At 40.8% G+C, this 21,305-nt stretch overlaps 4 protein-coding genes across 6 annotated transcripts; all 4 read left to right on the top strand.

Annotated features, from left to right (window-relative positions):
- The first annotated feature begins 2,628 nt into the window (after nt 1–2,628).
- Nucleotides 2,629–5,035, top strand: LOC103441127 (origin of replication complex subunit 2). Its single transcript, XM_008379827.4, has 6 exons — nt 2,629–2,843; nt 2,924–3,030; nt 3,483–3,615; nt 3,945–4,236; nt 4,423–4,650; nt 4,741–5,035. The coding sequence occupies exons 1-6, from the start codon at nt 2,715–2,717 to the stop codon at nt 4,938–4,940; spliced, it is 1,089 nt and encodes a 362-aa protein (XP_008378049.3). The 5' UTR covers nt 2,629–2,714; the 3' UTR covers nt 4,941–5,035.
- A 973-nt stretch (nt 5,036–6,008) lies between these two features.
- Nucleotides 6,009–10,091, top strand: LOC103441128 (uncharacterized). 2 transcript variants are annotated; one of them, XM_008379829.4, is made up of 7 exons: nt 6,009–6,490; nt 8,024–8,081; nt 8,196–8,276; nt 8,409–8,444; nt 8,648–8,887; nt 8,977–9,118; nt 9,322–10,091. In XM_008379829.4, exons 1-7 carry the CDS (start codon nt 6,309–6,311, stop codon nt 9,834–9,836), a joined length of 1,254 nt encoding a protein of 417 aa, XP_008378051.3. In that variant the 5' UTR covers nt 6,009–6,308; the 3' UTR covers nt 9,837–10,091. The 2 variants fall into 2 exon arrangements, with proteins under 2 accessions (XP_008378051.3, XP_070682826.1); XM_070826725.1 differs by having other exon boundaries at nt 6,077–6,490; nt 6,731–8,081.
- Nucleotides 10,092–15,990: 5,899 nt separating this feature from the next.
- Nucleotides 15,991–17,563, top strand: LOC103428773 (uncharacterized). Its single transcript, XM_008366890.4, has 3 exons — nt 15,991–16,405; nt 16,510–17,112; nt 17,315–17,563. The coding sequence occupies exons 1-3, from the start codon at nt 16,127–16,129 to the stop codon at nt 17,453–17,455; spliced, it is 1,023 nt and encodes a 340-aa protein (XP_008365112.3). The 5' UTR covers nt 15,991–16,126; the 3' UTR covers nt 17,456–17,563.
- A 142-nt stretch (nt 17,564–17,705) lies between these two features.
- On the top strand, nt 17,706–21,179 carry LOC103428770 (B3 domain-containing protein At3g19184). 2 transcript variants are annotated; one of them, XM_029106883.2, is made up of 6 exons: nt 17,706–18,947; nt 19,020–19,118; nt 19,220–19,420; nt 19,958–20,164; nt 20,435–20,774; nt 20,962–21,179. In XM_029106883.2, exons 1-5 carry the CDS (start codon nt 18,810–18,812, stop codon nt 20,465–20,467), a joined length of 678 nt encoding a protein of 225 aa, XP_028962716.2. In that variant the 5' UTR covers nt 17,706–18,809; the 3' UTR covers nt 20,468–20,774; nt 20,962–21,179. The 2 variants fall into 2 exon arrangements, with proteins under 2 accessions (XP_028962716.2, XP_028962714.2); XM_029106881.2 differs by having other exon boundaries at nt 18,587–18,947; nt 20,435–20,526.
- The last annotated feature ends 126 nt before the right edge of the window (nt 21,180–21,305 follow it).

The raw sequence follows: 21,305 nt of genomic DNA, 5'->3' as shown, positions 1-21,305 counted from the left end.
ACCAAAAAGGTTGCAGCGTGTGTATGGGAGGACAACCCAGACAATTGGGCAGGTTGGATGGCTACGGGCCAAGGCCAGTGTGCATAGGCTCAGGGCTGCGGCCCTACCGAGGTAAAATCCAAGTCTAGGCCTGGTGATTATTTGCACAATGATGGTGCAGTGGTGTGCCGCACCATGTCCTGATTCCCCCATTTTTTTTTTCAAATCCTTTAGGGTTTAGGAAAACCTGAAACATGCTTCTAATTTAATTGAATACTTTGACTCACAAATTCCACATAGCAATTATTGCGTAATGTATGAAACAAATATATATATTGACAAATATATGAACATATACAATATATATATCGGAAGGTAAATATAAATGTAGGGGGTTCATGCATCATGGGGAATGTTTTCATGCTTCATAGATCGTTTCACATATATTTCTTTATTTTAAGCGTACCTGAGTAGCAGAAAACAACAAAAGCCTTTGAATTTGTAGAAGATCCTTCTTGAAAGTCGGAATTCTCCAATGCGTTGTATCACATTCAACACAGAAAAATTAAATTGAATCAATAGCATGTAGATCAATTTAATAAAATAATAAATTAATCATGAAAAGAATGATTAAAACGTAATACTCCCCAAATTGAAGATCAAACTTTCTTGTTAGCGTAGCGTCAAGAGCGTGCTAATAACGTGTTGTAGGCATAATTTACTGAACAATTATAGAGGCCTTAGAGAGAGAAAGGGGGTGCGGCAATAAAGAGAAGAATAGAGAGATGTGTAATTGTGGGTGTGTGTTATTTCACCCTATTGTGCCTTTATTTATAGTAGTAGGAAGGGTAAAACATTTCCCTTTAGGATTACAACATTTAATAGGTAATCTAATCCTAATAGGAAATAAGATACATTCCCATATTTCCTAGGATTTACACAATCACATTCTTATTCTAAATAGGATTTCAACATATATGAATTTGTTTCACTTAAAATGTATATGACTCGTACGAATATTTTTCCAATAAACACAAATTTATAATAAAAAGTTCAACGTGCTTATAATAAGGAAGAAGAGAACTTTAACGAAAAGCTCTTGGTACTGTTCACTTTAACGAAAAACCACATTTTTACACTAAAAAGTCAATCATGTAACTATTCACTTTACCCTTTATTTTGACTTATCGTTAAAACTCAAGGTTTTCAAGTTATTTTCATTAGTTTTCCTAAAGAACAATGCTTGGCTATTAAAAAATAAGTTAAGGGTGGGCACGGTTTGGTTCGGTGTGGTTTTGAGTGAAACCGAAACCGAATTTTTTTGCGGTTTGGTTCGGTGCTGTTTTGAAGCCAAAACCGAAATGAAACCAAACCGTTTGGTTCGGTTCGGTGCGGTTTCAAACGTTTTCGGTTTGGTTTTTAAGAAAAAAATGTACAATTTGCAATTTAACATATTGATAAGCATTTCCCAGTAACAATAGGAAAATGACATTTGTTATATAAACAATTAGCATGTTGCATGCGATTGTGATGTTAAAACATGTTTGTGCAACAAAAGGGTGTCCCGTACAAGGTATAACATAATACAAATTCAATAACTTTGAATTCATTAAACGTGAGTGAAACTTTCATACTATGTGATATCATGCTTCACATGAGTGGACTTCATTAGATCATTGTTCGACTCTTGATAACAAGATTAGTCCACCCTTGTACATATATGTGTGTGAGTGTGTGTGTGTGATGGTATAAAATAGCAAAGGTCCTTCAAGTTAATGAACGAAAAAAAGTGATAAATGATGATATTCTAATAGTTGAGTTCATACTAAGTGCATGGATTCTAACAAACAACCAATTAAAACATGAAATTTAATATGGACATTTAATTAAATGTTTATTAATATTTGCGGTGCGGTTCGGTTTCGATGCGGTTTTCAAAAGTAAAAACCGAAACCGAACCGTTTTCCAAAACCGCAAAACCAAACCGTTCGGTGCAATTCGATTTGGTTCGTGTTTCGGTTTCGGTTTTCGGTTCTAAGTTCCCACCCCTAAAATAAGTAGAAACTCTTACTTGAAATTCTTCATGTTCAAATCATAAAGCTTTGTGCTTATAATCAGAATCGTGCATAGATGGTTTGTAATGTTTTTACCAATTCCACTTATCTGTTTTTATACAATTCGATAACTAAACAACCTTAGTTTTAATTGATTTTTGCAAAGACGAACTCTTTAAAGTGATTTATAATATAAAAGATTGCGATCATAAACACGAAATTCTATACATTGTCAACGAATAATTTTAAGCAGAAACTCCTATTACTACTTAGTACTACGGTTTAGTGGTATTCCTATTCACTTGAAAGTGAAAAGTCTTAGGTTTGATTCTCGTCAAAGATAAATTTAAACTAAATTATTGTTAGTACATTGTGAAGTTATCCTTATTATAGAAAATATCGTTTGTTTAAAAAAAAAAAAATAAGAGTAGAAACTCCTCATTCAAAGTAGCCAAGTAGTTCGAATCTAAACAAGCCGTTAGACAAGGGACTAAAACAATCATAGGGCTTACAAGGGGAAACAGTATAAGTAGCCCAATAGGCCGGACTCGGCCCATGTCTAGTTACTCGCTCCGAAAGAGAAAAATGGCGGGAAAATCAAGAACTGCAGAAGTAGCTTTACTAGGGCACACGCCCGACTCGGACCAATTTGGGGGCTGCAATTAGATCGAGACCAAAGCCATGGAGATGAACGACGGCGAGAACGAAGAGTTTGGGTTCTCCAGAAACTACTTTCTGGCAAAGGAGCTCCGCGGCTCTGGCAAGAAATCGCAATCTAAGCTCTCGGATATCGATATCGTCGATGAACAGGTGCCGCTGGCTCGAATTCAATTCTTTCAGAATCTTCCATTTTTTGTTGTTATTCTTGTTAAAGCTTGAAACTTTGGCAGGAACTGGTTGCGGCGGCGGCTCAAATCGAACCCAAACATGAGAAAGAGGTGAAGGATTTGATGAACAGTTACAAGAGTTCGTACCCAGAATGGGCGTTTGAACTGAGGTATTCCACTGGCTTGTAGATTAAAAAAGGTCGTAACCAGTGCACAAGGCTCCCGCTTTACGCAGTTGATTAGAAATATATGAAACGCTGTTATTTCAATTGGGTTTGTAGATTTTTTCATTTCATATCCGTTTTTCGGCATCTAATGTTCAAATTGGATGGATTTTCGACTTAATTTTACTGCGAAATGAGAACATAATGATCTTTCTGGCTGCATATGCTACAAATTATACTGCTTTATGGTACTTAATTATATCATCGACCACATTTGGCATCGGAGTTTTTTCACCAATGGCAATGAGTGCCCTCATGCATTCTTCTATAGGCATTTGGCTACAAGAGTTGCATTATATCCTTTCTGCAATTGATTGAGTTCTGGAGTTGAAGTCTGCTATTTACTAATGTTATGCTATTTTGATGTTATTATTCACCCTTTGCTTTATTGTTCGTAGATGTGGTCTTGGCCTTCTTATGTATGGATTTGGATCTAAGAAGGCCTTGCTTGAAGATTTTGCTTCAACATCGTTGACGGATTATTCTGTGCTTGTTGTCAACGGCTATCTTCAGGGAATAAATATAAAACAGGTAATATTTATATGGGACACTATTCCACTTCCAAAGCAATATGCGATTATTCTACATTTTCCTGTTGTGTGGTTTTATCTTATTGGCAATAAGAATTTGATTTACCGGTTTTTCCTGGCCTAGTATATTGTATGCAATCTGCTATAAACTTTATGAACAATGTGCGGATCATCTTTGTCTCATGTAGGTTGTCTCCAAAAGTGGCCTAACCCATCTTCCTTGTCGTCTGAAAGTATGACGTAATATGGAAAGAAGATAAGGGGATAGGTTCGAAGCTAAAACAAACATTACCATGTCCTTTAACATGTTATCTAATGTTTGCAATGTAGGTTGTGGTAGCCTTAGCTGAACTTCTGTGGGATCAATTGAAAACCAAAAGGACTCCTTCTAGAAGCTCGTCAAAAGTGCAACAACCATTTAGTTCTAGGTCCATGGATGATCTTCTTGCATTTTTGGATGGATCGGAAGATACAACAAACGAATGTATAGTATGTGTTGTCATTCACAACATTGATGGACCTGGATTAAGGGACTCAGAAACACAACAGTGTCTTGCACGAGTTGCTTCTTGTTCTCATATTCGCATTGCGGCCTCTATCGATCATGTCAATGCACCTCTTTGTAAGTCTATTCTTGTTATAATTTGTTATATCGGGTTCTGAGTCTCTGACTAATGTTGGATCCTGAAACTTTGCCTCTATGTCTTCGTAAAAATAGAACTGAAGAAGAAAACCGTTTTCTGTTACTCTGCAAGACGAAAATTTCATACATCATCAAGTTTAATCACACCTTCTTTCCATTTAATAGTGTGGGACAAGAAGATGGTTCACACACAATTCAACTGGTGCTGGCATCACGTTCCTACCTTTGCGCCATACAAGGTCGAAGGAATGCTCATTCCACTGATTCTTGCACATGGAAATACCACCCAAAGTGCCAAAGGTGCTACAATAGTTTTGCAGAGTTTGACATCCAATGCTCAGAGCGTGTTCAAAGTTCTTGCAGAATATCAACTATCCCACTCAAACGAAGAAGGTAAGTCGCTATACAGCCTATTTTAACTCTTGGAGCTTTAACCTCTATGATCCGTTCCATCCGTTATCTAATAACTTGTGTGTTGTTCAGGGATGCCGATTGATAATCTGTACGCAACCTGTCGAGAGCGGTTCCTCGTGAGCAGCCAGCTTACGCTCAACTCCCATTTGACGGAATTCAAAGATCATGAATTGGTGAAGACCAAAAGGAATTCTGATGGCCAGGATTGCTTGCACATCCCTCTCACAAATGAGGCACTTGAAAAACTGCTAGCAGACCTGAGTCAATGACTTGTTATCTAACTACTCGGTCTTTCAAAATTATGTGGATTTTATGTCCTGATACAAGTGGCAATCATCCAAAATTTTCACTCCCTGCTTAAAAAGTGACTAAAGTGCATCGAAACGTGTCCTAACCTCCTCGCGTGTGCTTGTATCATGTGCGGCTCTGCAGTGTGCGGGAGGTTTCATTTTTATCGCACGCGTCTAAAGAGAACATTTTGTGTGTAGAAGAGACTCGGGAGAGTTTAAAATATAGGATGATGAAAAGAGTGTCAATCAGCCTCTTTAGTTTTGGTAAATTCTGCCGATTTACTATCTCGACTATTAATTTGATGTTCAAATACGCCTTGTCAAAATTTCTAAAATATTAAAAGCGAGGGTTTTTGCCCATTCAAGTAGGAAAAATTGACTTTGGTACTGGACGTTCTAAAAATGGGTACTATCGAGTCAAGTGAATTGAATTCAGTAATAAACGCTTGTTGACGTTTCAGCATTCGTTGTCGTTCCAAGGCCGATCCGAAAGAGAATCCTGTGCGGTGAAAATGAGTTGAAAATGTAGCTCAAATGAAAAGGACAAAGGACAAATTGGATTTGTTAACATTTACTTCAACAGAAAACCAACCAAACCGGATGGAGATGGACCGGACCTCTCAAAGAAAACGACAAGTAGTCAACATTACAACCCGTATTAATCTCCCCAAAAAAATCAATTAAATTTATAAATTAAATAATGTGTTGTTAATATGAAATAAGCATATTAATTGACATCTAATTAATAATTCAATCATCTAAAATTACATTATTTAGTTTGTAAATTTAGTTTAAAATATTTAGTCCTTGTCATTGAATCACATTGTTGCTAGCCTATTGTGAGGCTAAGTCAACCCTCATCCATATATTACTGTAAATAATATCATTTGTTAAAAAAAAATTATTTAATCTTCTTAGCATTATTATAGATCTATCCAGTTCCATACACCTCTGTCTAATAAACCACCGCCACGTACGAAGAAAGGGTATTTCCGTAATTGACGGCTCAAACAGACTGGATTAGGCACGCTTTTTGTGGCGAAGTGTAGCTGAGCGAGCGTTCTCTGTCTCTCTGTAATTTAGCAGAAAGTCCAAAAAGTCCAAAGCTTGCAAACACCCATTCCATTCCCCCTGCCTGAAAGCTGCAAGCTTTTTACTTGGGACGGATGCCAGATAATCACACCCTCCATCTCTTCATCCGTTTGATCGAATTGAACTCCAACTCAATAATCGTCTGCAGTTTCCAGAAAAACCCAATTCGAAAAGTCAGTTTTTTGCAGCTCGAGTTCTGAGAATTCTGCAGAAAAGGTTGGGTTACGGGGCGCCGCGGCGGTGGAGGAGGAGGAGATGTGGGGGCTCGGGAATCAGTGCTATTGGGGGAGGAAGGAGCTGCGGAGCGGTGGGATTGAAGGGATAGTGGTGGTGTTTGCGTGGATGTCGAGCCAGGAGTGGCAGCTGAAGAGCTTCGTGGAGCTCTACTCGTCTCTGGGTTGGAACTCACTCGTCAGCCACTCCCAGTTTCTCAATATGTAAGTTGTTGTTCCGATTTTTACGCTGATTTGGAGATGTTGTTCTTATCAAGTTTCTGCTCTTGCTTTTGTTCCCAGTTGGGTTTGACTTGTTTTGGTTAATCACTTAATGGCTTTTGCCTTTTTGGGTCGTTGGAGGAAATTGGTTGCTTAATATTTTGAGTGTTTTGTGAGTTATTGTGGTTAATTTAGCGGTAGCTGGAGCTAGTTTGTGGTAACTGATGTTTCCTTATTTGACAGATTTTGCGTGGGAAATGTTTTTGAGCCCCCCTTTGCCCTTTTCCTTGGTTTAATGAAATCAGGGTTAGGTTAGGCAGCTGCATGAAGCTCCCATTATTGCTGGCTTTAGTAGTTTTATGATGGGGTGGCGAGCTAAATTGCAGTACTAGCCTTGTAAAGTGAATGTGGATCACCCAAAATAGAATTATATTTACAGCAACACATATCGAAAACGTAGAATGACCTGCATGAAAAGGAGGAGCCTCGTTAAAACCTTACCGTAAAGCCCGCATGGGAAAAACCTCGGTGAAGGAAAAAGAGTACCCCACATGCCCCAACTATGGCCCCTTCTTCCCTTCCCTAATGAAAGAGTCCACCGCCTGCCTTAGTAGTCTCAAATAGGGCGCGCAGGCCTGCCTCTATTTTTATTAGGTGATTCACTATCGAAGTGAAGAAAAGGCCGGATCAAGAAAAGGGGGTACTACGAGCCCTCTGCCCCACGCATCTAACCAGTTCACGTGGTTCACCGGGGGTTGCTTCGGTCAGTTACAGGGGCGGTCAGTAGGTAGTTCCAATTCTAGCTCCTAGCTTTGGAGAAGCAAACTTCAATGACAAAGATTTCACTACATTACTTATTACGTCAAACATTCCTCTTTCTACTTCTGACTCTCGCACGGATAGAGATGGAGGTCTTTCTGCTATAGCAAGAAGCGAAACTACAAGTGAATTTTAATCATTATGGACAACCAATTCATTTTCAAATATAGTTGGGAGACTTTACCCAAGAATGGGTAAAAAATATGGAAGGATCAAAACATGGGAATAGGTCTGATACTAATACGGACTACCCATTTCAATTGTTGTGCTTTCTTAAATTGCATACCCCTCGGTGGAGTTTTTTTATGTATGTGGAAGTTGTGGAGTTGATATAGTATTTCGATGGCTTGCAACTTTTATACTGGTTGGCGGCATTTAGGGAAACATTCTTGGCATCAGGCATGTTACAGTGGAAGTACTGCCTTTAATTGATTTGAAAGAATAATTCTATTGTATTTGTACAAGAATGTTTCAGGAGGAATTACGAAGTACACGGTTGTTTTATATCGTCTCCTTGTGATGATTTAATTCGCTCCAAATTTCAATCTTCAATTGTTCCAAAGCTCAAAAGAACTCGTAGAATACATTATGTAACTTGCATTTGTAAAACTTGAATTATTATATTTGGATCTGTCTGTTATTGTTGCTGCAATCATTCAATTAGAAACTGCATAATTTTGATTTTGGACTAAGGGTTGATATACATGATTTCTGCAGGTTCTTCCCCGAGAAGGCTACAGCTATAGCGATGGATATTCTAAATGAACTTGTTGAGGTCAGTTTATTACAGTTATCCAACAATAGATTCAGAGAGACTGTAGATCTTGTTTAATTGATTTTCCTGAGTAAAGTTAACCAATTACCACTTTGCTTTTTATATGAAATACAGGAGTTGAAGGTTAAGCCTTGCCCAGTGGTCTTTGCTTCTCTTTCTGGTGGTCCAAAAGCCTGTATGCTAAAAGTTCTTCAGGTAAGCTCCTTTTACTTCTTAATGCTTCATATTTTATTCGTATTTTCAATGTTAAAAGGATTTCACTGGTCACATAAAGTAGCCTTCAATTGATTGAGGATAAGTATTGACAGCGTTTTTCGTTTTGTGCAGATAATTGAGGGAACTTGTGAAGCAAAATTGAATCTGGTATACTTTTTTTTTCTTACTTTCGCATTTCACTAATGATAACTTAACAGAAAAATGTTAGGTAATAATTAATGATTCTATATGTCAGAGGCAATATAGGGTGTTCCACTTTGAGTCTTTGACTAGTTCTTACAGTTTTGAAAGTTATGAACATCAGTTTCGATCATTTGAATCTTTTCGATTGTCAACTTTCTGGCCTGAAGAATGATTGCCGATTAGTTAAAGACTGTATTGCCGGCCACATCTATGATTCGAGTCCAGTGGACTTTACTTGTGATCTGGGTGCTAAATTTGTTCTTCACCCAAGTGTCCTGAAAATATCCAAGCCACCAAGATTTGCATCCTGGATGGTGCATAGCATTGCATCTGGGCTCAATGCGCTCTTTCTCAACAGGTTTGAGTCACAGCGTGCTGAGTACTGGCAGACTCTCTACTCCACCATTGTGAGTAACAAAATATACTCCAGGTTGTCTGCTCTCTAAAAATCCCATTTTTATTTCCCTTCCATTTATTCTTTATGATTCTTATGCAGGGCATGCAGGCCCCGTATCTCATCTTATGCTCAGAGAATGACGATCTTGCTCCCTATCAAGTTATCTATAATTTTTCGCAGCGCTTACGAGAACTTGGGGCTGATGTTAAACTAGTAAAATGGAATGACTCTCCTCACGTAGGTCTGCTTCTAAACATAAACTCGAAGGCTATTTATAACAAATGCTATTCCTTGTAGAGCTTTCAACTGTACCGTGTTATTAAATTTACAGTTCATGTAGTATTCTGTTCCCCAAATTCTTATTTATTCACGTTCTTTCCTGTTTTCAAGAGCATCACCTAAAGATTCTAAATCGTAAAACTTGATTCAATTCTTCACTCACAGGTCACTACAGGCGTTATCCAATTGATTACAAAGTTGCTGTAAATGAGCTCCTTGGTCAAGCAGCGGGAGTTTATTCTCAAAGAATTAGAGGGCTGGAAGGAGAAACATTGGGCATGCAGGCAACACAAGATGAGATCATCGACAATGAACCGATGAGTAGCATTAGAAAAGCTGCGGGAGGCTCAAACGGGTTTCGAGGAGTCACTCTGGCCTCAAGCGATCACTTCTTCACCACGCCCTTCTCAATGGAGTACGAGGGAGGTAGAGATGTTGGTTCAATGCAGGAAGAACGCAAGGAAGGGATAATTCACGTGCATAGCCCGCCAACTCCAAGCATGAACGCCCACGGGATTCTTGGGCAGATCCTTTTTGACGTCTGTGTTCCGAAGACTGTTGAGGATTGGGATATAAAGCCGTCATCGGGTTCTTTGAACGGGAATGGCAGCTCACTCGCTTCAAGAAGACGACATGCCCCCTTTAATCCAATCAAGTGCATCCGTCGCTCACGATTATAAGAGAGATCAAGTTTTTATCTTTATTTTTTCATTTCTGGCTTTCTTTCTGGAATAAGGAGGATAAGCTGATGATGATCTCCTTCTCCGCCATAAAAAATGTAGAGTGACGCAGTTCAATGACACTGAACAACCCTTAGGCTATAGAGAAAGTTTAAATGTAAAAAAGAAAGAAATAATATAAAATAATGTTTCTTGTACCAAAATAAATCTTCAGAAAATGAGTTTGGTTGTCAATTCAAACTGAATTTGTTTCAATGTGACCGGCACTCAATTTTTATCTCACTTTTTTTTTTCCGTCATGACGTGGTATGGGCGCAAACCATTTAGTGTAATATGTGCTTGTTATTAACTGGGATTACCTTTTTGAGCAATTTCACCGTGGGAAAGGCTCTCCCGAGTTATCCACTATTTAATCCACTTAGTGAATAGTAATTGTCTTTTACATCTCCACCCCTACACTTGAATAGCCCTAGCAACAGGTAAATAAAATAATAATATTTTTTGCAATTGCTTGGAATTTCCCTTCACCTCTCCACTCCCTCACGTCACTCCCTCTCTTTCCACTCATCCTTTTGCACTTCTCTCCAATTCTCTCTCTCTCTCTCTCTCTCTCTCTCTCTCTCTCTCTCTCTCTCTCTCTCTCTCTCTCTAGAGCTCCAAGAGCTCTCACCCATTTTCCTCTTCGAAAATTAAACAAATCAAACTCCAAAACCATGAAACCTTAATCTCTAGGACTAAATGATCCTTGCTATACCGTTGCATATGTCATCGGACCATCACGGTGTAAACCACCATTGAAGCAGAGAGCTTCAAGATCTAAAACTCGAACCCAGGTGAGGTTCTCTATGCAAATCTTGTTTCATTATGTCTTAATGTTGCTTGGGACAAGATTTGTGGTGTTTTTCCAGTTCGAAACCAGAGGTTTAACCCCCTGCAATTTCTTTGAAACCTTGCCCAATTTTTGGTCACATCCTCGGAGCAAACTTCGGCAAGTTTGTGGGTTAAGATCCAACGGACGCCGAGGCAAAACAGAAGAAAAAACATGGCTGACGTCAGCCTTGCATCAAACCCACTTCGGGCTCTCAGGTTAGCAACTCTCCATTGGCCTCTCGCTCGGGCCTGCTCGGGCTCCCTTGCCAGCACACGTTGGACTTGATTGCTCGGGCTCTCTGGCCCTGTTCACTCGCATGTCCCTCGGGCTCCAGCACATGCTGGAGCTGCTCTTAGTGGAACTACAAGGGATTCGCTAGACCGTCTCAACGAGTCCCTTCTTATAGTGTGACTGCGGCTTGCTAGTTGATTTGCAAGATTCGGACAGTTAATTTATAAAAAGATTAGATCATGAAAAAAAAAAATCATAAAAAAATAGATCATGATTAGATGATCAAATAACATTCTTCTTTTTAAGTTTGGTTTCTATTCATAGTATTTGTATTGTAACTCAATTATGAATGTTGCGGATGCAAATTTCTTTCTCCTTGTTCTTGGATAAAATTGCACCTACAAAACAAATAACACCTTAGGTCAAGGCCAAGAGCCTCACGCACCCACGATGAATGGGGGGCTTTGGCTGAAGAACCTTCGATGCTAAAGTTAGAATTTAGAGAGAAAAAGTGTTTGAATAATTTTGAGAATTTAGCAAGAGAATTGGAATTGAGTTTTGGAGAGAATGATGGGGTTTTTATAGGGTGTGGTCGGCCCCTTTGGGAGAGAAAGGACCGGCCACTTGGTTCATTTTGTGGGCTAGGTTCTTGATTTGTGTTTAATTAGGAATAATTAAATAATAAATCAATTAATTAACTAATTAATAGAATAATTTCCTAATTGATTAATTAATATAATAAAAGGGGAATGATTTGGGAGTTACATTGCGGAGAGGATTTGATGAGGATGGATGAAATATGTTTTGAATTATTGCCTATTTTGGGCACTTTTAACTTGGTTGAGGGTTGATTGACCGCTGCTCGCGCGTAGGCATCTTAGTATGCCTCAAGGGTAATTTTATCATTTTAACCCAAAGATCCACGTGTCGCCTTGTGATTATTTTTTACTTTACAAATACCCCTACACCTGCTAGGCTGCTTGCAAGAAAGGGCAGCAGGTGTAGAGATCTCCAACTTTGATGCAGATTCTTTCTTGGACTTGGAATTAGATTCTTCTAGGAACGAGAAATAAATCGCCTTCAAAGCCTATTTAAGTCTACCTTAAGTAGGGGATTAAATCAACTTCGGAAGGCAATTATTTATCCCTACAAGAAAAAGAGAAAGCTAGAGGATATTTGTTCCCCCTCCCCTAGCACTCTTCTTTGCTTGCCTATGCAAAGAATCGTCTTCCGTTGATTTCTTTGTCTTCTTCACGCTGCACCGATGTAAGAAAAACTTAATTCTCCTTGTCTTCTTCTTGGGAGATTCTGCCACGGGGCAGCCATCGGGGTGGTGCGGCATGTCGGCTGTTAGGGGCCAAGAAGGTGGTGTGGCAGGGGTCATTGCTTGTGCTGCTCGACTTGATTGAAACCAAGGATTGGCTCGGCATGGCCCGAGGAAGTGGTGTGGCATGGGCAACGGTTTGGGTTGCCACGTCTGTGCTGCTTGCCAAAAATGAGGAAACTGCTTGAGTTTGATTTCTCAACTGCCGTAGATGGAGCAGTCAAGGATGTAGCTGCCAAGATTTGAGCTGTTGAAGATGAAGTGTCGGATGAGCGAAGTGTTAAGTGCAAAAGTGGCTACTGCCCCCTGACCATTTATTGCTTAGTTGATCTTCAAACATTCGATCTTTTGAGCTATATGGCCTTCTCGCACTGGAGAGCTTACCTAGATGGGCGTTGGGGGAATAAGTTTACCCTCTCACACTGGAGAACAATTAGTTTACCCTCTCGCACCTGAGAGCAATTAGTTTATCCTCTCGCACTGGAGAGCAAACCCTTATGGGTGTCGGGGAATTGATTTACCCTCTCGCACTGAAGAGCAATTAGTTTATCCTCTCGCATTGGAGAGTAGACCCATATGGGTGTCGGAGAATTGGTTTACCCTATCGCATTGGAAAACAATTAGTTTATCTTCTCGCACTAGAGAGCATACCCATAAAGGGTTTTGAGCAGTTGTTGTGGACATCAGTTGAGGAAAACTAAACTGCTGGACAACTAAAATAATCCTCAGCCTGCGATGTCTTGTTTGGCAAACTGCTTAAGACTTCAAACTGCTTGTGGAACCCACGTAAGGGTGTAAGCGCAGTGAGCTGCTCCCAGAATTATTACGCCATCATTAGGTGTTTTGTTATGTGCCATTTTGAGGCTTGGTTGACATGAACAACATGTCAAAATCGGCATGGTTGGGAGCCGTGGTGTAAGATTGGCACAGTTATGAGTTATAATGATAGGTCAACGGCCGCCGGGAGTTGTGGAGCAAGTAGGCACGACTGTGAAAGCAGGGGTTGGGCCAAGTTGTGCGCAGCAGGAGGTATGGGACCACTAGGTTCGTGATACTCAGCTATTGATGATGTGCTGCTTCAGTATTGAATCATCTGGAGTGTTAAGAACAAGGCTTGCCCTCGGTTCTTGGTAGTTGGGCTGATGTGTCATTTTGGTACTCATCTGCCCCAAGCGCGCCATTAGGCTGAGTTGCTGCGTTTGTCAAAATAGAAGTAGTCTTCGTATCGGTAATTTATGTGGGGTAGTCCCGCCTGCTCGATCTTGTCATTGAAAGATGACTCGCTTATGTTGGTCATGTCTCATCGGAACACTTTGTCAATAGCTTTGTTGCACGAGAAATCGTGTAATCACTCGGTCATGAGCCTTTCTATTTCTTCTTAAATTTTCCTTTTTTTGAGGGTGGCGGAGCTCTCGGCTGCCCCCGATTGTGACCTGCTGGTCTAGGTTGCTCATCCATGTGTTTGGCTCGTCTACGACGCGGCTGCGATGCATATGGTATGTTTCTAGCAGGTGAGCAGGTAACTCGCAGGCTACTGGTTGAACTTGAGCCAGATTGAGTGACTGCTTCTCTCCGTCCGCTGTGTTGCCTACTTTAATGTGAGGTGGATGATGCTCCTTACGAGCCTTGTCGCGAATAAACACTTCGCCTGAAAGGTTGTTCATGTTGATTATCGGAGTGTGGGCCCAACCGTGAGTGTATGTTTATCCGTGGACCTAACTGAGAATGCACGCTCATCCACGCGCTAAAATGGGAGTATACACTATCTCGAGGGCCTAGTCGGAAGTGTACTCTATTAGAACGCTCGGTTCGTGACTGGTCAAGTGGCTACTTACTGGGACGCTGTTAGAGAGATTCTTTGTCTGCCCTTGTCCTACTTCGGGACACCTCGTCAGGGGCACATTGCATATCGGTGCGCTGCAAGAGCTGATTCACCAAGGTCGTCTGCTATGCGAGGGCACTCATCAACTTTATAACTTGTCGAGACAAGTGTTGTTCTTCATTTGGGTTGGAAAAGCTTGGAAAGAATGTATCTCATTAAGCAGTGAAAGTATGGTAGACTCCGGATGCGAGATTTGAGTTGGGAAATATCAAATCCGTAGAAAAATATAGTGAAAATGCTCCCGGTTTGATCGTCGGTCCGGAAATTTGGAGTCGGATTGGTTGAACTAATCTTGGACTAATTTAGGCTGCTTGGAAGGCCACGGGAGTGGGCTGCTCGGCGAGAGTGAGTTGCTCGATAGGAGCAAGTTGGGCCACTAGAGTGGGCTAATCAGCATGTGGCGCACGCATGTGCGAGGCTTGGGCTCGACTTGGCAACGCATTGGGCTCACGTTGGGCTTGAAATGACTTGGCTTGGGCTGTGACTTGGTGCCGTGGGCCTTGGATGGCATAGCTCGGGCCGTGGTGATGACACCATGGATCTTGCTGCAGGTGGCTACCGTGGTAGCCATCACGGTGGTTCCTGTGGTGGAAACTCGTGGTGATGGTGCCACTCCACTTATTGTCATATTTAGCCTCGTAGATCGCCATGGTCTCATCTCTTGGATGCGAGAGTTTTCTACGAGTGTGAGACTCAACTCTCAATGAAAGCACCAATTTGTGGATGCAAATTTCTTCCTCCTTGTTCTTGAACAAAATTGCACCTATAAAACAAATAACACCTTAGTTCAAGGCCAAGAGCCTCACGCACCCATGATGAATGTGGGGGTTTTGGCTGAAGAACTTCCGATGCCAAAGTTATAATTTAGAGAGAAAAAATGTTTGGAAAATTTTGAGAATTTAGCAAGAGAATTAGAATTGAGTTTTGGAGAGAATGATGAGGTTTTTATAGGGGTGTGGCCGGCCCCTTTGGGAGAGAAAGGACCGGCCACTTGATTCATTTTGTGGGCTAGGTTCTTGATTTGTGTTTAATTAGGAATAATTGAATAATTGAATAATAAATTAATTAATTAGCTAATTAATAGAATAATTTCCTAATTGATTAGCTAATTAATATAATAAAAGGGGAATGATTTGGGAGTTACCTTGTGGATAGAATGTGAGGATGAATGAAATAAGTTTTGAATTATTACCTATTTTGGGCACTTTTAACTTGGTTGAGGGTTGATTGCCCGCTGCTCGCGAGTAGGCATCCTGGTATGCCTCGAGGGTAATTTTGTTATTTTAACCCAAAGATCCACGTGTTGCCTTGTGATTATTTTTTGCTCCACAAATGTAATTTTCAGTAAAACAAAAAGATAATATAAAGAAAGAGTGATGTTATTCTCACCTCAATATCTTATATTCCCACTCATCTTTTAATGAATTTTTTAATTACAAATTTGTCAATTTACAAAAAGACGGGTAAGGACATTAATTATCTTGTTTTGCTTAATTGGGAGACAATTTGTCGATCTTAAACCCTAACTCATATTTTCATCTCCTTTTATTAAGAGAAATTAAAAAAATAGTAATGGACTTAGAAGATGACTCTTCTATGGAAGAAGTAGAAGATTATATTTCCATTGAAAATGTAGAAGAATAATTTGTGTGTAGGTCATTTGAATTTGTCCATTGTATTTTAAAATTTGTCGTTATCGAATTCTTTTAAATTTGGATACCTCTGTCGTTTCCATTTGAATTTGTAGACATTAATGGTTTTTATTTACATATTATTTGTTCTATTTTTTAAAAGACAATTTTATAATTTCATATGTACATATATATTAAAGTATATATTAAAGGTTATTTTAGAAATAATAATGAATGGGAAAATAATATTTTAACTTCCTTGAACTGGAATCAACCAACTCTTCTTCAAAAGTCAAAATAACAGTAATCTCTTCACCTGGGACACACGGCAGACGATCACTTTAATCAGACATGAAGATACTCGTCACCGGCGCCTCCGGTTACTTAGGCGGAAGATTATGCCACGCGCTACTGAAGCAAGGCCACTCCGTCCGCGCCCTCGTCCGCCCCACCAGCGACCTCTCCTCCCTTCCTCCACCGTCATCCACCGGTACCGCTTCCCTCGAGCTTGTCTACGGCGACGTCACTGACTACGAATCCCTCCTCTCCGCCTTCTCCAACTGCGACGTCGTTTTCCACGCCGCCGCCGTCGTGGAGCCCTGGCTTCCCGACCCCTCCAAATTCTTCTCCGTAAGCTCACAAATCCCCAAAACCCTAAATTGAATTAAAAAATTTCATCTTTTTGCGAATTCGACTCTTAAAATTAGGTCAATTTTGACTTCCGATTCCGTTAGGTCAACGTTGGGGGATTGAAGAACGTGCTGCGAGCGGTCCGGGAGACGAAGACCGTACAGAAAATCATCTACACGTCGTCGTTTTTCGCGCTCGGATCAACCGACGGCGGCGTCGCTGACGAGACGCAGGTCCATCACGAGAAGTTCTTCTGCACGGAGTACGAGAGATCGAAAGCCGCCGCCGATAAAATCGCGCTGCGAGCCGCGCAGCAAGAGGAGCTGCCGTTGGTGCTGCTTTATCCCGGAGTCATCTACGGCCCCGGAAAACTCACAGCCGGCAACGTCGTCGCTCGGTTGATCGTCGAGCGGTTCAACGGCCGGTTGCCGGGGTACATTGGCTCCGGGAACGACAGGTATTCGTTTAGCCATGTGGACGACGTCGTAGAGGGCCATATCAGAGCAATGGCAAAAGGTCGAACAGGTGAGAGGTATCTGCTGACAGGCGAAAACGCATCGTTTAAGCACGTTTTCGATGTGGCGGCCGTGATCACACAAACCGGCAGGCCGAAATTTGGGATCCCATTGTGGCTGATCGAGGTGTACGGATGGGCGTCTGTTCTTTTCTCTCGGGTTACAGGGAAGCTTCCCCTGATTAGTCCTCCGGTGAGTTTGTTTTGTTTTTTTGTCTATATGGCATCAATAATGTGTCGATATTATTGTCACTAACGAAACATAATACCATGTTGTGAACATTTTTTATATTTCGATGGTATTAATGTGCATCTGGACGTCCTACACAGAGAATTTCGGTACATGCTTGAATTTTGGGTGCTGATTTTGTTGTGTGGTTTTTATGTGGGTGCAGACTGTTTATGTTCTGAGGCATCAGTGGGCGTATTCGTGCGAGAAGGCGAAGGCCGAGCTGGGTTACAGTCCTAGAGGATTGAAAGAAGGGTTGGGGGAGGTGTTGCCATGGCTCAAGAGCTTGGGTTTGATCAAATACTAATCCTATAAACTTTATGTTGTTAACTAGTGAAATTTTTCGGTTTAACAGAATATGGTGCTATGCAACAATGTGTTGATATCATGTTGGTGTTTTTGATTTATGTGTTAACTTTTCTTCTAATCCATACACAAGCAGAAATGGTGAACCTTATTTTGTGACGGTAGCGATAGAGTATCAATGCAGTTTGAGTTCGACTCGTTTTTAGATTGTTTGAGCTCAGTTCATACCATTCTGAGCGGGAGTTTGGAAGACTTGGGATGATCTGCTTGTTCTGGAAGAAACTTTCTGGATCGACGGCGGTCTTCACCTTCACTTGTTCATAGCTATTGTTTCCAAATCTATTCACACCAAATTCAAGGTCCCTGTAGTTCAAGAAAGCACTTCTACGGTTCTTGGACACTCATGGGGTCATGAATCTGAAACCTGATTTCCGTTTGTGTAAGTCATCTCTGCTTCGTACCTTCCTTCCCCTCCAACTCACCGAGTACTGAACTTTGAACTAGTTCCCGGCACGGTGTACGGATTGAAAACCAACCCTATTTTGCCTATTTCAACCATCTTCCCACAGCAACTCCAACCTTCCCTTGACATCAACTGTCCGATCATCAATGACATTGTTGACAGCCAGGATGTACTTCCTCAACATGTTTCCATATCCACCACCGCTTATGTGCCCGCCAACACCAACCGTGGGGCAAATACGGGTCGGAAAGCCGTGGACTTTCCTCGTCTTCAAAATCCAATAGTACAATTCTCCGAGCGTGGCGCCAGCCTGAACCCAAATCGAATTGTCTTCCATGTATATATTGACCGGACTAGTTAAACATGTCAAGGAGTGATTAGCGAGCCACGCAACCTCGATAATTATATTATTAGTAGAACCCAATATTATTGAACCCGAATTGTTAAGGTTATGTGGTTCGTTAATCACTAGTATTATTAGTAGAATCCAATAATATTAAACTCGAACTGTTAAGGTTGTGTGGTTCGCTAATCACTACTAATAGTACATTAGTCTTGCTAATAAAATTTTGCACTAGGAAGAAACTCTAGGGCTTGAGCCGCCATGTGTTGTAGTTAATCATGGGACACTTGTCGCAACCACAGTGCTGGCGGAGGGTGGGCGGAGTGATTTGGTAAACAGAAGATTGGGACTCATTAAACCCACGGTTGATTGCTGACCAATCAGCATGCCTGTGACGCATCAATTACTCAACGCAGAGGGGAACTTAGCAGTCCACTAGCACCGGGGTTTTCAAATTTACACTTTGCCACCATTTTCCTTCCTTCTTTCACCCAAAATTACAGAGAGAGAAAGCACAAGAAAATTTTCTGTTTGTTTCTCGGGAAAAAAATGGTGGCGCCCAAGTTATCGTACGAGGAGTCTCGCCGGCAGCGAATGGAGGAAAACAAGAAGAGAATGGAAGCTCTCAATCTGCCTATGCTTGCTCAAGCTCTTCAGAAAACCCCAAATTCCCCAAAACCCTCCCCTGTAATCCCCTAAACCCCTCCTTCTCTCACCAAAAAAATCAGCTCTGACTCTTGTTTTCTCTTTTCTTCGCAGATGAAGCGCGCGAAGGCCCGCACGGTGGAGAAGCAGCTCGTGGAGGTGAGGCGGTCCTCCCGGGTCGCAAATCTTCCGACCCCGGTTTACAAAGAAGTGGTAGGTCCTTTTGTTTTTCATCTGAATGCTCATGTGCTTTTTTTATTTTGTTTTTCGAATCGGAAAGTTGAAAGCTTTAGTGATTTTGTGGTTTGTGGCAGGCTGTGGTGGATCGGGAGATGAGGCCCAGAAGGTATTCTACTAATAGACATAGGGATTTGTCAAACCGGGTATATGCTTCCGATGAAGCCAGAGATGACGCCACTGCGAGAGCTGAGGCATTTGAGTCCGATTTGGGATCCGATTACCCGACCATGGTGAAACCGATGCTGCAATCCCATGTCACTGGTGGATTCTGGCTGGTAAATAAATCTGCTTTTTGTGCTCAAAATGTCACATTTTCATCCTACGTTACTTCCGAATTCTATATGCTTGTTGGTTGTTAAAAAATTTACGAACTTTTTAGTCATTAAGGCTGTAATTTCCGTTATCTTGTATATGCTCCGTAACTAATTCAAGAACCGATTTGTTCTTTCTTTTGCTCTAGGATTTGAGTGAAATGGATAACCCACTATTTTCTCGGTATATTGAAGGTAGAGGCGAACTGTTTTTCTTTTGCTCAATCCTACCATTTTGGTGGGATTAGTATGGATAAGTTTCCTTAATGAGTAATCCATCTTCTGCCTTCAAGTTGGACACAATTTTTGCAATTCGTCTTTCAATATAGCTTGAATATAGTGGGTTATCCATTTCAGCCTTATCCACCAAACGAGGCCTACGTGTATTATCAATTATCTCCAGTATCCTGCTTCATAATGTGTATGAAGGAACAGTCAATTTCATACACCAGTATAGGCATACTTGCACTCATTCTGTTTAATGCATGCAAACTGCAACAGGGTCTTCCGAAATATTTCTGCAGTAAGAACCTCCCGAAGCGTGATGATATTGTGATTTTGATAGATGAAGATGGGAACGAGTGCGAGGTTATATACTTGGCTGAGAAAAGAGGACTCAGTGGTGGATGGAGAGGGTTTGCAATTGATCATGATTTGGTTGATGGGGATGCATTGGTCTTTCAACTAATTCGGCCTAAAACGCTCAAGGTTCGGTTACAAGTTTCTTGACAAAGTTGAACTAAAATTACAACTGTTGACAAGTTTCTGCTTAAAAGTTTTAGTATTTCACAATTGGTTTGGTTAAATGAGGCTGATTATTTGTTAAGCTCCAAATAAGTATATTACCTTCAATAGATACCATTTAATTAAACTAGATAACTGCCCTACATAATACTATTTTCTGTATGAGATCATCCTATCATTTTGCTTTCCGCTTTCAGTTTTTTTTTGTTTCATGTACTCGGATTGTTGTTTCAGGTGTACATTTTAAGGGTGGAAAGAGCTGAATAGGGCTACAAGCTTTAACTATTGCCAATGTTGGTGGGTTTTTTGTGATCGTTGTTGTCGAGGTAAAGTTCAAGTATTGTTTCTCTCTTGCCTTTTCAGCTATGCATTGACAAATGGAAGAACAGTATATCATCTGATTTCTACCGCTTCATCGTCCTTTAAGACCGCTAGTGATATTTTCTACGGTTTGTTAATGCACATTTCATACGTAGCCTCTTGACCAAGTCATACATTTACTCTTTTGCTTATGGGTTCCCAAGTTCTTCAACATATCAAGCCCAACGTTTGTTCTGCTGCGAGATTGAGATAGGTTAGTTGACCATATACATAGAAAGCCTACACAGCTGTGATTTAATGAACTGTAAGCTAGTTTTAGAGTTGCTTCTTCATATGCAACCATTAAGCTAGAAATTTTTACCTCATTAGAATTCAAGCGATTTTGTTCTCTTAATTCTCTTGTCTTCTCTCTCACACTGCTCTTTTACTTACTATTGCAGGTAAAAAGGATTTTGGACAGACCATCCGTTAAGCGATGAGCTTTATTTGTTCTGAGAAAATTACATGTTTCGTGTAATAGAAACTACCAATGGAGCCTTGTAGGGTTAGCGGATGAAGCAATCATCTGCAATCATATTTTTGAATGTTCTCTGGTGTCCCCTTAGACCTATATGAAAAACCCACAAGCAAATATGAATGAACATCCGATTTATTCTTATCTTTCCCGATTCTCTGCTCTATATTTCATAAACTAAGAACTTAAAACTTCTCCGTGAAAAATGGCAATCAATACAATCAATTCGCTTCATGCATTCATTTCTTTAACATGGACAAGCAAAAAGCG

This window comes from Malus domestica, chromosome 08 (assembly GCF_042453785.1).
Source record: "Malus domestica chromosome 08, GDT2T_hap1".
Taxonomy (NCBI): Eukaryota; Viridiplantae; Streptophyta; class Magnoliopsida; order Rosales; family Rosaceae; genus Malus; species Malus domestica.
The sequence above is the reverse complement of the archived record's forward strand: the minus strand, read 5'-3'. Positions and strand labels throughout refer to the sequence as shown.